Genomic DNA, 15,541 nt, shown 5'->3' on the forward strand with positions numbered 1-15,541 from the left:
GGGATTGTTATGTAGCCCCCCCCAGCCCTGGTCTCCACGGCCCCCTTCCCCGGGTTCTGGCCAGGGACTTGGCAGGACTGGGGAGTGACTTTTCATGGCTGTTTTTTTTCCTTAAAACCTTGGATGGGTAGAGATTAAGGCATTTAGGAATGAGTTTTTCTCTCTCGAGATCCTGGAGATCCTGAACTGTCTTTTGTTTTGGGAAGGTGTGGGGGGTGGGCTCGATTAGCTCTCAGAATGTGAGAGACTTTTGTTTGCTTGTTGTGATCAGTCCCCAAGGTGTCCCAGTGTCAGAGCCAATGTCTTGCATGTGAAACGATCACTGTGCAGCTCTCCCTAAAACGCTGGTCCGCGCTGGCCTTCGTCTGCTCCAGACACATAACTTCAGGTTCCTTAGACGAGAACTGCAATTTTCTGGGGTTAATTAAGATGAGCTGCTTTGTGAAACTATAAAAATTTAGAAGGAGTAGGAGCCTCTGGGATCAGTTCCATCCCCTCATTTGAGAAGGCGAAGCAGCAGCTGGCCGGAGGGGCGGCCGCAGGGCTAACCGAAGACCACATGCTCGGAGCTGGAGAGCTGGAGCCGCCGCGATTTCGTGGCTCCCGTGGTGGGTCCCTCTGTGCTAGGAGCCACACACTCGGGGACCTTCCCCGTTTCAACCTCTAACCAAAAGTTGGCTGAAAAAAGGGTTGGCTCATGTATGTAGTTTCTCCTTGGCCTGTAATCCTACCAGCTCCTGCTACCTTGGACAGTGGAAAGTGTCCAGAAGCTTTTCATCTGTGCCCTGCAGGAGGGGAGCGAAGGCCTCGAGGGCAGGCCCCAGAGCCCTCCACACCCCACTGGGCCAGGGCCAGGCCAGGGCTGGGCCAGGGCGGCTCCTCCTTGTCCCGTGAACCGGGGAGATCTCTCTGACCAGAGGTGCTGCTGCTAAACAGTTAGGAAACGTGTCAGGGCTCACGCTAGTTGTGGTGTCGAGTCCGCGCTGGGCACAGCGCTGACCTCGGGCTGGTCGTGGTGGCGGAGCGTGTCCAGGGCCGTCCCGGCAGGGCTGTCGGCTCCTTTGGGGGTCCGCTCCGTGGTGTCTGGTTCTGCTGCCCCGTGAACACTGCGCCCCGTCCATGCTCGCCTTCTCTCTGAGTGGACCTGAGTTCGTATTTCTCTTCCAGGCAGACTCCCCTCAGCGAGCTCAGGCTCAGTGGCCAGGTGTCCGCCCCACCTTCCCTGACAGGCTCGACCGGTCCACTCGCCTCTCCCCTTCTTTTGTGTTTGTTTTTTATTTGTTTTGGTGAATGAGGGGGTCCCTTGGCCTTCAGGACCTCACAATCCCTCCTCTCCCCCTCCTCTTTCATCTCCCTGTTTGCCCCCTTTCGATTTCCAGATGTGACAAGCTGGAGGGAGGGCGGTGGGCGAAACATAATTTCTGCCACGTCTCTGAGCGCCTCCCCAACTGAGCTGGGCAGCAGGAACTCGAGTGCGGGAGACGGCGCCCCCTCCTCGGCATGCACCAGCGGTTCTCAGGACCCCTCTCTCCGCCCGGCCCAGCCTGTCCGCAAAGGGGCGTCACAGTTCATGGGAAATGCATACCACCCACCTACATACCATGACATGCTTCCTGCCTTTGTAAGTCTTCAGAATGCATTTCCCCGCGAAGTCGATTGTCCTCGTCCCCGAGAACCTACGCCGTGTGGTCGCACGTCCACCCCCGGTTCCCCTGCCCAGGCTCACTCTTGGCCCCGACGCCCTGCTCTGGAGGTTTCCATTAGCTTTGCGTTTTCCCTCCCCCTTGTCAAGCCTTAAGGGCGTCTGGCTTCGTTCCCTGGTGACGTGGATGTCATTACTTCCTTCAGCTTTGTCTTTAGAAAAAATGAGAGGCAGGTGTTGCCCGAGACACAGGCCCCCAGATTCACTCAGCGACGGCAGGAAAGAAATGGGGAGATGGGGGCAGGATTGCTCGGGAAACCCCGACTGTCCCGTTTGGTTTTTTTGCCCCCATTTTTCATTTTCCAAAACAAATTCTCGTACAGAGTGGAACTTCGACTTTGGGTCATGACCGGAAAAGCCAGTTCATTGATGTTGTGTTTCAGATGTGTTCGCCACAGTCCTCGGAGAACCCGGGCACAGTGGAACGAGGACCTTTCCCCCTCCCCCAGCTCCGCCTGGAACCCCGCGTTCCTTTTAGACAGTTCCAGATGAACGACCAAGATGGGTAAGTAAGGCTCCCGCCTGGGTGAGAGGTTGGGTCGTGGTGTCGGGCTCCGGGCAGAGCTGAAGTTGGGGCACATGCTTCTTGCTGCTCCCTTGGCATTGGCACTGGGCACGTGCAGGAACGAGGAGGCCGCCTCTCCCGATGTATTTGTTCGCTGTCTGTATCTTGATTTAAATGCAAACGCGAACCTTTGCAATCTAGGACTTTTTAAAGAAAAATACTTAGCTTTGCTGTCATCTGTGTACTTGACATGAGTCCGGCGCCTTAAACTCCCCCCTGCCCCCTCCCTCTCTCATCAGAAAAGAAAACCGGCCTGGAGCGACCCGCCCGGCCCGGCCGTTGAGGCAGCTGGTGGGGCGGGCACCGCGGCCCACCATCATCAACGCGGAGAACCTCAAGGGCCTGGACGACCTGGACACCGACGCTGATGACGGCTGGGCAGGTGGGCCCCGCCCCCCCGTGGGCTCACAGCCGGTGGGTTAGGAAGGCAGGGTGAGGCCTGTCTCTGCTTCCTGAGGATGAGAAGCCCGCCGTGGTTTCCCTGGGCTGGCCGGGTGCAGGCGAGCAGCGGGCGGCCTCGCTGCCCCGGGTGGTCTCACGGGCACTCGGAGCGGCGTCTCCTGGCCCCTCCATGCTTCCTTTTGGTCTTCGGTCTGGATCTTAGTGCTGTGGTAGATTTTGCGGTTAACATTTTTAAAAGACTTTTTTTTATAATAGAAAAGTTAACGAAGCAAAATATTGTAACAAACCCCTAGCTACCCATCGCCCAGCTTCAACAAGTCCCACCGGAGTTTGGTCTATAATTTTGTTTTGAAATCTTTGTTGGCTTTTGATGCCATTCTCGTTTCTTTATCTTCACCCACCCTCACCCCCAGCCTGATGATTTCCTTTTACATTTCTTTTCGTTTGTTTTTCAAGTAAATGTTAATTACATTGAAAGGGCACACATCTTAATTGTATAATTTTGACAAATGGATGCGCTTATGTAACAAACCCCACATCGAGATAGACAGCCTTTCTCGCCCCCGACGGCCCAGGGCCTCCCACTGATGCGTCGTGCCTGTTACAGGACTGCAGGGGAATGGGGTCACTCAGCTGTTCCTCTGCCGTAATGTTCTCGAGATTCACCAATGTTGTGTTACGTACATATCGATAGGTGTTTTCAGTTACTGGGAGATTTCTGTTATACTATGACTTATTTACTCATTCAAAGTTCCATTATGAATAATATATTCACCTCTCAAGTAAATATCTAGGAATGAAACTATTGGGCCAGAGGGTAGGTGTGCGATTCCGTGTATAAGAACCGCCCACACCTGTTCCCCGGTGGCGGTGCCAGTTCACGTTGCCAGCGGTGGTGTACGAGAATCTGTTGCCCTGCATCCTCACACTTTCGTGTTAGTCTTTTTAATTTTAGCCATCATGGTGGGTGCGTAGTGGTATCCCACGGTGCTTTTAATTTTCATTTCGCGGATGACTGATGATGATGAACACGCTTTCATGTCCTATTTGGCTACTAGTATATCTTTTTTCTTTCTTTCTGAGTGGTCCAAGTCCTTTTTGACATTTCACAAATGTTTCTCCCCATGGTCTGCCTTGTCTGATTCATTTTCTTAGCACTGTTTTGATGAGCAGAAATTTTTCATTTTGATGAAGTGTAATTTATAGATTTGGGTTTTTTACGGTTATTACTTTTGTATCCTGTCTAAAAAACCCTTGTCTCCCCTTGGTGGTGACGATATTCCCTTATGTTTTATAAAACTTCTAACTCAGACTTGTTTTGGTCTGTGCCCCATGTTCTGTTAACAGCTGTGAGTGCCGTAAGACGGGACCCGAAGTTCGTTTTTCCTCTAAGGAGATCCAGCTGTTCCTCACCGGTTATCCGTAGCACTTTCTTCCCCTATTGAGCTGCTTTGGCACCTTTGCCAAAAATCAGTTGCCCGTATAGGCGTAGGTCTATTTCTGGACCTGTTTGTTCCATTGATCTATTTATTCATCCTACGCCAATGCACACTGTAGGTTTGTAGTACGTCTTAAATTCAGGTAGTGTAAGTTTCCCAGCTCTGTTCTTTTTTAAGATTGTTTAACTATTCTATGTTCTTTTCATTCCCTTCCCTTATAAATTTAGAATCAGCCTGGCAATATTTACGGAAAGCCTGACGGCGTTTTGGTTAGGATTGTGTCGAATTTATTTCTGTGTCAGTGACAACTTCATTTTGAGCAGTGACAACTTCATTTTGAGCCTTCCGTCCAGGACCCTGGTGACTCTCTTTATTAGGTCTTTGACTTCTCCTTGCAGCATCGTGTGGTTCCCAGGACAGAGGTCTGGAGCATCCTTTAAGTTTACGCCTACGTATTTTTATGGTTTTTGATGCCATTATTGGGTTTTTTGTTTTTTTTTTTTAATTTCGTTTTCAGTTGTTTGATGTTACTATGTGTTAATACAGTTGATTTTTGTGCTTTGACCTTGTCCCAGACACTTTGCCAAATGCACTCATCAGTTTTACTAGTTTTTGTTGCGTTTTTAGAATTTTCTACGTAAACAACATGTCACCTATAAATAGAGACAGCTTTATGTCTTCTTTTTCAGATGATATGCCTTTTATTTCTTTTTCTTGCTTTTTTTGCACTGTGGTGCTTCCAGTACAATGTTGGTTTCAAGGTCTCTGTTTCTAATCATAAGGAGAAATTGTTTCGTGTTTCACCATTAAATATGATGTTAGCTGTAGGTTTTCTGGAGATGTGTTTTGTTGGATCGAGGAGATTCTCTTCTGTTTCTAGTTTAGCTGGACGTTTTGTTTTTTAAATCATGGTCTGTATTGAATTTCGTTAAACACTTATCTTTGTGATCATTTGATTTTTCTCCTTTATTTTGATAATTTGGTGGGTCGCATTGATTTTTCTTAATGCTAAACTAACTTTGCATTCTTAGAATAAACTCTACCTTTTTGTATGTATGCCTTGCTTCAATTTGATATTTTATTAAGCTTTTTATCTGTGTTCATGGCGGATTTTGGTCTGTAATTTTCTTTTGAAATCTTAGTTGGCTTTTGATACCAGGTTATGCCGGCCTCATAAGATGAGTTGGAAAAAAGTTCCTTCTTTCTCCATTTTCTGAAAGGGTTTCTGTAAGATTGGTATTATTTTTTTCATTAGTGCTTGATAAAATTTGCCAGTGAAACAATTTAGCCCTGGAGTTTTCTTTGTGGAGACATTTGTGATAATCAAATTTTATTTCTTTGATTAGTTTATGGGGCCACTCCGATTCCTATGTTGTTTTGTGTCAGTTTTTGATAACCGTGTTTTCCAAAGCATTTAATTCATTTCTTTTGAGTTGAATTTATTGGTGTAAAGTTGTCGCTAACATTCCTTTTCCTTTGATGTTGTAGGATCTTCAGTGATGTAGCCTATTTCATTCCTGATAATTACTAATTTGTGTTTTTCTTTTTTTTCTTGTTCATTTCTGCCAAGGGCTTATTAGTTTTATTAATATTTATAAAGAGGCAGCTTTTGGCTTTAATTTTCTCCATTGTCTGATTATTTTCTGTTTCATTGATCTCTTTATTTTAATTATTGAGGTTTTTTAGATTTTTAATTCAATTCCATTATAGTCAGGGATTATACTGTGAATGATTTCACATGTTTTCCACTTGTCAAGACTTATTTTACGACCGAGAATGGTCTGTCTTGGTGAATATTCCAAGAGCATTTGAAAATAATATGTATTTATAGTTATTTGGTATCCTGTCCTGTATGTATCATAGATTTAGTCAAAGTGGTTAATAGTGTCATTCAGATCTTACACACGTACGGATATTTTTGTCTAGTTCTCAGTTACTGCAAATGAGATGTTCTAACTCTCCACCGTTATTTGCGGATTTACCTTTTTCTCCCATTTTTGCCTCACTTATTTTGAAGCTGTTCATGAGGCATGTGCAGTTGTCATTTCTATGGCCGACAGTGACCCTTCGTGTTGTTTTCAGGTGCTCTTCATCTCTAGCGATGCTTCTTGTCTCGGAGCCCGTTTTGTCCCGTCCTGCTATGGCTGCTGCCGCTCTAGTTAGTTATCGTTTCCATGGTGTGTCTCTCCCCGTCCTTCTCCTCAGCCCGTCTGTCCGTGCTCCCAGTGACCGTCTGTCCGTGCTCCCAGTGACCGTCTAGACAGCACGTCCTCGCACTCGCTCCCTCGTCAGCTCTAACCCTTTGTTTGTCAGTGTTGCCTTTTTCTTTAAGGATATGATTCATTGATTTTTAGTTTATTTACAAATGCGTGCAACTGTCACCACTGTTCAGTTCCAGAACGTTTTCATCACCCACAAAAGACACCCTCTGCCTGTCAGCCGTGCCCCACCCCACCTCCACCCCACACACATCCCCTGGGAACTGCTAATCTTTCTGTCCCTGGATTTACACTCAGGAATTTCATATAAATGGAATCATATAATAGGTGGCTTTTTATATCTGGCTCCTCTGACTTAGCCTAGTGTTTTCAAGGCCCACGACGTAGCATGTGTCAGTTGTCATTCTTTTTTATGGCCAGACGCTACTCCATGGTATGGATTTACTGCGTTTTGTGTACCCACGCATCAGTTGATGGCCTTGTCTGCCACCTGGGCCGCTCAGGGGCTGGAGGGTAGTGAGTGCCCGGGGTCAGAGCTCACCGTCTCAGCGGTGGAGTCGCTGTGCTTCTCGGGTAGATGCCTGTCTGGATTCCACCCGCGTTTGCTCACTCTCATGCGCTCTTGATACATTTTTAGACAGTTTTGCTGAGATTTCAGAACTGTTATCTTTGGGAGAGTTGGTCTGTTACCAGAAGCCAGGACTGCCCTTGACTTTTGTCTGCAGTTTGTTCCCGTGGTGACAGCTGGGTGGCTCGCCTCGCTCCTCAGTTGGGTTGGCAGAATTCCTGTCTGGGGCAAGCCCCCAGGGGCATCCTCAGCACGTCTTCCTGACCCACCTGTTGTAGATTCTCACGTCTTCCTGACCCACCACCTGTTGTAGGCCTCCACGAGGAAGTGGACTATTCCGAGAAACTGAAGTTCAGTGACGACGAAGAGGAGGAAGATGTCGTGAAGGATGGCAGGCCGAAGTGGTAAGGCTCCCGCCCCCGCCCCCAGCGGCGTCCCGGTGGACCTTGACGTGGTGTCGGAAGGATGTGAACGTGTTATACTTCCCAGGGCCGCCGTGGCCGGTCACCCTGCCAAGTCCGTTTCCTCGTCACCTGCAGCCTCCCAGGGCGGATGTGGTTTCATTTTGCAGACGAGGGGACTGTAGCTATTCAGGACAGCTGTACAGGAATGGAGCCAGGATTGGTGTCCGGGCGTGGTGGGCTGAGTCCTAGTGACTGGGAACCGCTGTCCCGGCATTTCCACAAGTGTGTCGTGTAGGCCGCTCGCTCTGCAGATTGATTATGGCTGTCATGGCTTCTGTGGCCAAGCGAGTTTGGGAAACCACCCTGGTTTAACTCGGTCTTGTCCGCCGGGGTTGCCCACAGCCTGGGAGCTGATGCTGAAGCAGCCGGAGCTCTTTCCGGGGTGGGAGGGGCAGTGAGCTGGGTTTGCTAGTTTCCTAAACTTGTTTGACCACTTCAATCTTTTCTCTCTCTTTCTTTTGGATTATTTTATTGGACTAATTTTACTCGGTGCCCTTTGAAAAAATCTTCATCGTACTCTAGTTTCTCTGTTTTTATCATAACATCAGTGGTATTGGCTGGTACTATTAAAACGGTACCTGTGGTGGCTTTAATTCGCATTTCTTTGAATACCAGTGAGTGTGAGCTTTTCCTTTGTCCACTACCTGTTAGACTTAGACTTCCCTTTGATGCTTCACTATTTCCCTCTGTTTAGCTTATTGTCGGTGATCGAATGTTCGCGTCGTCGAGCCTGCAAGTCTTTTTCTTTGTCCTTTCGTCTTCCACTTCAGAGCCCCTGGAGTCAGCGCCCCTCTTCTGGAGGGGGCTGGTATGGTCTGCCACCCTTTCTCTGATGATGCACAGTGAACTAAGTGAGGCTTCTGTAATTTACTTTGATGCTGTTTGATTTTTAACCGAGGCTTTGGATTCACTTGGGAAACATCTATGGGACAGTTCTTGGAACTCCAAGCTCAGAAGGAAACGCGATCAAAAAGTTTAAGTCCAAAGCAAAGACATAAAATTTTACAGATTTACTGGCGCGGTAGGACGCTGTTTCTTGTCTCTTTCAGTTGACGTTAGTTGAATGTTCATCGGGACGCGTTAGGCATGGGTTTGGACCAGCCTTGCTGCTGGCTGTGACTGGAGACGCCTCGAATCGAAAGCGTCTCCTGCCTAAACCTGCTCCTTTTTTGACGTTCTCTGAGCTGGCTGATGATATTCAACCCCCAGAGACTCCTACAAAAAGTCCCCAGTCCCTTTGACATCTGTTTCCCTATCCGTGATGATTCCTGACGCTTCCCTTGACTCTGTCCCTTCCTGTTCATTGTCTCGGGGGCCACTGGGACCAGCAGTTTTTCTTTCCTGGAGCATTCAGAGGTCAGCCAGCGCGCCTCCTCCCTTTCCTCTTACCCTGCACACCGCCTAGTCTTCCAAAGACGCTGGTCTTCCTGGTGGATCAGGAACCGCAGTGTGGTCTCCATGTCCCTCACAGTGAAGTCAGGAGTCACTAGCAGTGGCTGCCCTGCTGTGGTCACCTAACCCGCCTTACCCGCCTCATCTTCCCTCCGAGACGCACGTACTCGTGTGCGTGGACACGTGCAGACACACACAGACGAGCCAGGCCTGACTCCCCGTGTTCAGAGGGCACTTGCTCTGCATACTGGAGGTGCTCAGTACCCACGCACACGTCTGGCCCGGTGCCTCCGCGGACGCCTTAGTCTGTGAAGATGAGCCCTGGTCAGCACTCCCCTCTCTTGGAGCCTTCGCGTAGCCGCCACGTGGAACCCCCTTCTCCCCCGAGCCGTGTGTGCTTCGCCTTCCTCCTCTTGCTCTCTCGACTGTGCCGGCATCCGGTGAGCCGTCTTGACGTTTGAGGCGCGTTTTGGGCGCCTCCTCTGTGTAGAGCACGAGGAAGGAGCTGTGGAGTGAGAGGCACCTCTGTCCGGGAGTCCGTGGTTCAAATCTGTTAGCGCCTTCCTAGGAGAGCAGCTGCCCAGCTTCCCTGAGACTCAATGAACCCACACTTTAAAATGGGGGGAGTGAGGACGCGTTGGGGGGGAGGCAGTAAACAAAGGAATGGATGTGAGACATCCTGCCTGGGGCTTTGTGTGTAGAGGGACTTGGTGAGCGTCGGCCTGGGTTTGGTGGTCTGGGCGCGTCCTCCCACCGTGAAGGCTGGGGGCCTGGGGCGGTCTGTTCTGACGAAGGAAATCGGCATGGAGACAGCTGATTCAGGGCCTCCGGCCAGTGCGCTCAGACCCTGGCAGGCTGGCTGCTGGGGCAGCTGACACCTGATGCGGTTTGTTCTAGGAACAGCTGGGACCCCAGGAGGCAGCGGCAGTTGTCCATGAGCTCTGCGGACAGTGCCGATGCCAAGCGTGCCCAAGAGGAAGGGAAGGACTGGAGCGAGACGGTGGGCATGACTCGGGCCGTCCGGAAGGTGCCGGAACCTCAGCCACCGTCCAGGAAGCTTCACAGCTGGGCGGCAGGCCCTGACTACCAGGTACTGTGGGCCCTGGAGGGGTTCTGTGTCTGAGTAGCTGGGTGTCTCTCCCTCTCCCTTTCCCTCTCCTCCCTTTTCCCTTCTCCATCTGCTCCCCAACCCACCTCCCCTCCCCAGCCTCCTCCGGCTCTCCTCCTCACTCTTTTTTTTAATTAAAAAAATTTCTTTTAAACTTCTGAAACCGGCACAAACGTATAGAAAAGTTCGAAGTACAATACAAAGGATACTTTTTTCCTGAGCCGTTCGAAGAGTAAGTTGCCAGCCCGATCAGGCCCTATCACTGTAGAGCACTTGGTATCTACTAATGCTTACGCAAAATCGACGTTTCTTCCATGTAACCACAATCAAAACCAAGAAATCAGCACTGATACATCACTGCCACCTGGTCCTCAGCCCTCATTCAGCTTTCACTAATCGTCCTGCTAATGTCCTTTTTACAGTCCAGTTCAGATCACACGCTGCCTTCGTCGTCCTTTCTGTTTGTGCCCTTCACTTGGGACTAGCTCCTCAGCCTTTCTCGAACTCTCATGACTGGTGCTTTTGACTGTCACGAGCCGGTCACTCTGTGGGATGCACTTCAGCCGGGTCTGTCTGGTCCTTCCCTGCGTTCAGGTTCAGGGTTTCCTCTTTCGGCTGGAATCTCTCAGAAATGACACTGCCTCTCATCGCATCCTGGCGGGTGACCGTGACCCCACTCTGCCCCCCTCTGACCTCTGCCCTTGGATCTCTTGATTAGTGCGGTGCCTACCAAGTGTGACACTGGATTTACTCTCGTCCACACTTGTAGTTGATAAGCATTGGTGGGGAGATACTTTAAGACTGAATATCTTGTTTCTCATTCAACTTTGAGTTTATTTATACGAGTTGAGTTATAATCTGTTACTCATTGTTTTGAAACTCAAATCGTCTTTAATTTGGCCGTTGGGAGCCTCTTCAAGCTTGCGTCCTCATCCTTTTTACATGTCTCCATCCTTTTTTGAGCAATTCCTTGCTTGCTTAGAACAAGCCTTTCTAAGCACCTTTCGTCCTCGCCCTGCCTTAGCCCCTCAAGGTATTGAGAAACCAGTCGTGGGCCCCAGGACTGCTCATTGCACTGGGGGGCGTCACTGCTCCTGGCCTCTCAGTGGACGGTCAGGGAATGTTTGTGTGTACAGGTGTGTGTGCGCGTCCATAGAGACACATTCATGCCTTCATTATTCCTCTGCAGTATTGCCAGTCGCACAGATCTCCTTCTCATTTCCCCATCGCTCATCTGTCCCTCGCTTCTCCAGCAGTGGGGAGTGTCTCCTGTTGCCTGTAGTGTTTGCAGTGACTTGGTCAGGCCCCCGTATGCGCCCTGTCTCCCATGTCTGCCACTGCCCCCCCCTCGCACAGATGCCCTCACCCGCTCCGCTGTCCGCACCCACGTGGCCGCCCTGGTTTCCCTGCGGGGCCGTCTCTCCCTCTCTCTGAATTTCGCCCTCGCCCAGCTTGGGTGGGCTCCGCCTCCCACACCAGCCCCCTCTCCACAGGGTTGCCCTCCTCGCCCGCCTGGGCTTGGACCACCTGCTCTGAGCCACCGTGACTGTCGTGCCAGATGCTGACCTTTTCCCCACCCCTCGTGGGACGTCGTCCTTCGGGATGGAAATGTTCCGGCGGGGCAGAGCTGGGGCGGTAAAGGCGTTGATTTAAATACACTTGCGGAACCTGCATTTTCAGGGCACCTTGCTGGAGGGTCCGTGTCCTTAGAAGGCGAGAATGCCTGTTATAGCCTCAGTCTTTCGTACTGAGCACCTGTTCTATGCCAGGCACTGTGCTGGGTACAGGGGACACAGAAGCAAAACAGAATAGACTCGGTGCTGCTCTTGGAAGCTCCCTGAACTTAACCCAGATTCGTGCAGCGGGGCTGCCCAGTCCCCAAGGCTTCATGTGGCTCTTGCTAGCGCAGCGCTGCGAGTTCATGACGGGTAGAGTCGACCGCGGGGAATCTGTATAATTTTATGCCTCCAAATTTTTGAAGAGATTGTCGTAATTCAAATATTTTATGGAACATTATAGTCCATCAAACGATAGCTAAGCTTAGGGCAGTTTAGAAAGGCGTAGCAAACGTCTCGACGATGCACACGCCCTTCGATTCTGCTGTTCCGTTTCTAGGAATTCCCGACGGGTCCTCTGCAGGGGGTGCTGGATGCCCGGGTGTGCGGTAGATTAGGGTGAGACAGCGCTCAGCCGTCACAGCGCGTGGACCGAAGTTGACATTGGAGAGCGCAGTGCACGGAGTGTGCCCGCTTCGGCCCGGTTCTGCTGTGTGAAGGGGAGTTCATCACCTTTCACGGCGGCGCCAGCTGTCTCCAGGTCATGAGGAAACTCCGCGAGATGCGCCGCATAGTGCGTTTGTGGAGGTGGAATTACCGTACAAGAAAAGGCAGAGATCTTGGTTTCTTTAATGTTTGACGACTTTTGACAGTTCTGTGTAACACATCTGTGTAATTACCACTCCAGACAGGAAGTCGCACGTGTTTTTGGTCGTCGTGGCTCACGGGAATTTAGTGGCTGGGGCTCAGTGCAGCCTGGCCCTGCTCGTGTGCTCAGCTTCTCTGCCTGCAGACCAGGGAGAGCCCGTCCCAGCGATGAGTTTTTCACATTGCTGGTCGTTGTCCAGTGAGACAGCCAGTGAGAGGCTTGGAAGTGAATGAAACGCCCAAAAGAGATGTTTTTTGAGAAGCTTTTTCGTCTTTATATAAAGAACCATTTTGAAACTGTTTGACTAAGAATTTCAGTTTCTCGTCACTGTTTATGCCCAGAGGTTTGTTTACCTTCGGGGGAGAAGGGAGTAGAGCAGTTTCGTGACTAAGAAATGGTGACTGTGTGGTTTCCAGGTCCTGTCAGTGAGCCACGGGGGCCCACATCTGTGTACGCATTGGGGTGGCGAGCGTCCACTTACCGAGTGTTTCCTGCGTGTTGGTCACAGCGTTGAGTGCTGTGTACCCATTTCCGGGCACCTTCCCAATCCCGGGGCTTCCTCCATCATCCCCAGTTTGCAAATGAGGAACTAAGGTCCAGAGCAGTGGCACTTGCCCAAACCTCGTGCCGAATACGGAAAAGGGCAGAACGGGATTAAAACTCGGGTCCGCCCGAGGCATCACAGTGGCCCCTCGAAGGAGCTCGAGGGTCTTGGGAAGGGTCCCGTAAAGGGAGCGGCCCCGTCTCATCAGAGACTTCTCTTCTCTTGGCAGAAGTCCTCCATGGGCAGCGTGTTCAGGCAGCAGTCCGTCGAGGACAAAGAGGACAAGCCACCGCCACGGCAGAAGTTCGTCCAGTCGGAGATGTCCGAGGCCGTGGAGCGAGCCCGGAAGCGCCGGGAGGAGGAGGAGCGCCGTGCCCGGGAGGAGCGGCTGGCCGCCTGCGCCGCCAAGCTCAAGCAGCTGGACCAGAAGTGTAGGCAGGCCCAGAAGGCCAGCGAGGCCCAGGCGCAGGCGGAGAAGGAAGTGCCCCGGTCTCCAGGCACCGAGAAGGCGCCCCCACAGGAGAATGGCCCTGCCGTCCGCAAAGGTGAGCGCCAGGCCCTGGTCCCGCAGCCTGGAAAGCCTGGGCTGCCGTGTCGGCTGGCTCTGTTGGCATCTCTCCGGCTTCCTCGCACAGCCTGTGGCTCACAGCGAGATGGGACTGGGAGCATCCGTCGTTACGAGCTTCAGCCTGGCTCGAACGCCTGGGTTCACATCCTGTTTCAACTACTAAAACTAGGTGGCTGCACACCTCTCCGGAGCCTGGGTCCTCGTCTGTGAAAGGGGTGATCGTAGTGCGTCCCTCCCTGCGTGCTGAGGGGCCACGTGACGTAGCGTGGGAAGCCCCGTGCACAGCGACTGGGTGCAGGAAGCACGCGTGTGTGTACGGGCATGGCCACCAGCTTTGTCATTATCATAGTCACTGCTGTCAGCACGCCCCCTGCCCCACCGGAGAGGCAGGTGCCGGAGGGCTTCGTGACGCACAGGGCCCTTTCACGGGGCGTTGAAAGGAGCCGGGCTGCCTGGAACAAGGCGTTCTGCTGGCGTTGATTCTACGGGAATGGATCACGTGGCCGCGTGAGGGAGACAGTGTCTCGTAGCAGTTTTAAAGGATACGATCAGCTGTGCTCTTTGTGATTTTTCTTAAATCAGTTAAAACCAAATCCTTTTTAGGAGGGACGACGGGCCTGATGTTAGTTTCAGTCCCTGAAGGCTTTTCGGGGTGGTCTTGCTGGGGGTCTGAGTCACGGGACCCTTTTGGGCCGAGGAGCTTGGGAAAGTGGACCGCTGTGCTTCTGCAGATTTCCTTCCTCTGAGGGCTGCGTGAAGCCTGTGCCTCGTCTCACAGTCCTCGCTGAGACGGGCCAGTGGGGCGTCCAGGGAGTAGCTAGCTTTAGTGTGAGCATGGTCGGGGGATCCTGGTCCCCGGGGCGGGCCTGGGTGTCGGGTGCAGTGGAGGGTCCCCGCCTTTCTGTGAATTCCTCTGCGGTGCGCTGCTGGGTCTGAGAGGCGTGGCATCGGGCTCCTTAGCCCGCTTGCCCTCTGCAGTAGTACCGGGAACACAGACATCCGTGACGCTTCAGTAATGCTGGGGAGGAAACAGGAATGCAAAGCGGGGACGAGGACGGGGCAGAGGAAAGGTGATGGGAGATCGCGCGGAGCATTTCCTGTCCGGTGCCGGTCTGAGTCCATCACGCGGATCACCTGACGCGATTTCTTACAAACGCACTGTGGGGAAGGTGCAGTTACGGGTGAAGAACTGGGCGGGGAGAGGCGTAATGACGCACCCGGTCACAGCTTTGGGGTGTGATGTGTCGTGCCGAGGATGGGTGTGTGGGCCGTTGCTGAGCTGGGGGCTGCTTTGTTTTACAGGGGTCCCATTTAATGAAACTTTTCCCACCTGAACTCAGTCCCCAGCTCCACCGCTGGCGCTGTGACCTCAGACAGTTCACCTAACCTTTGAAACCTCCGTTTTCTCTAAAGCGTTGGTGATGTGGGGAATCCACGAGTTCGTGCGTGTGAAGCATTTAGCATTGCGCCAGGGTTCGGGGTGTGAATAGTCTAGCGGGGGACCGGAAGTGCCAACGAGAAAAGGCATTTGCTGTTTGTCTGGCCAAGCTTTCGTGAGCTCACTGGGGCCATTTCTCTGGCTATTTGTTCTCCAGGCTCCCCCGAGTTCTCTGCCCAGGAAGCTCCCGGCACGTTTCCAGAAGAAGCCCCCACGGCTCCTGCAGCCGTGGCTCAGGGCGGCAGCAGTGAGGAGGGGGCCAGGGAGGCGGGGTCCCCTGCACAGGAGTTCAGCAAGTACCAGAAGTCACTTCCTCCCCGATTCCAGCGCCAGCAGCAGCAGCAGCAACAGGTAAACAGAGGGCGTTTCAGAGGTCTTAGTAAACAGACCTGACTACTGAGCGGACGTCCCCCTCCCCTTCCCACGCCCCCTTCACTTAAAGCAAGAATCCACCGTCATGTGTCCCAGCCACCAGCAGGGGTGGCAGGACTTGTACCTCAACACTTAGGGCTTCGGTAGGTCAGCTCTGACCATTATTTACTTCTCCTGCGAATGAGTAGAAGGTTGGGAGTTTGTTGATCTTGTCTGATACTGGTGGGAACAGGTAGTGGTGTGTGCACTGATCTCAGTGTAGGTTGGATGGAAGAGAGGTTTTTTTCATTTGGAGCCATTTGCCGGGGCTGCTCCCTAGCCCTGCGTGGCCCCACC

General features: G+C 52.0%; 1 protein-coding gene across 13 annotated transcripts in view; it reads left to right on the forward strand.

The window, feature by feature from the left end:
- PRRC2B (proline rich coiled-coil 2B) overlaps window positions 1–15,541 on the forward strand; it is a 77,539-nt gene that overhangs the window by 36,089 nt on the left and 25,909 nt on the right. For 11 of the 13 annotated variants that reach the window (XM_039862892.1, XM_039862896.1, XM_039862889.1 and 8 more), the window contains exons 7-13: window positions 1,380–1,621; window positions 2,086–2,207; window positions 2,507–2,649; window positions 7,209–7,299; window positions 9,649–9,841; window positions 13,057–13,372; window positions 14,991–15,184. In XM_039862892.1, the coding sequence (XP_039718826.1) occupies window positions 1,380–1,621; window positions 2,086–2,207; window positions 2,507–2,649; window positions 7,209–7,299; window positions 9,649–9,841; window positions 13,057–13,372; window positions 14,991–15,184 (1,301 nt within the window). The remainder of the gene's footprint in view (window positions 1–1,379; window positions 1,622–2,085; window positions 2,208–2,506; window positions 2,650–7,208; window positions 7,300–9,648; window positions 9,842–13,056; window positions 13,373–14,990; window positions 15,185–15,541) is intronic. The other 2 variants (XM_039862893.1, XM_039862899.1) reach the window with 2 other exon arrangements.

Source organism: Pteropus medius, unplaced genomic scaffold, assembly GCF_902729225.1.
Source record: "Pteropus medius unplaced genomic scaffold, Ma_sr-lr_union100, whole genome shotgun sequence".
NCBI lineage: Eukaryota > Metazoa > Chordata > Mammalia > Chiroptera > Pteropodidae > Pteropus > Pteropus medius.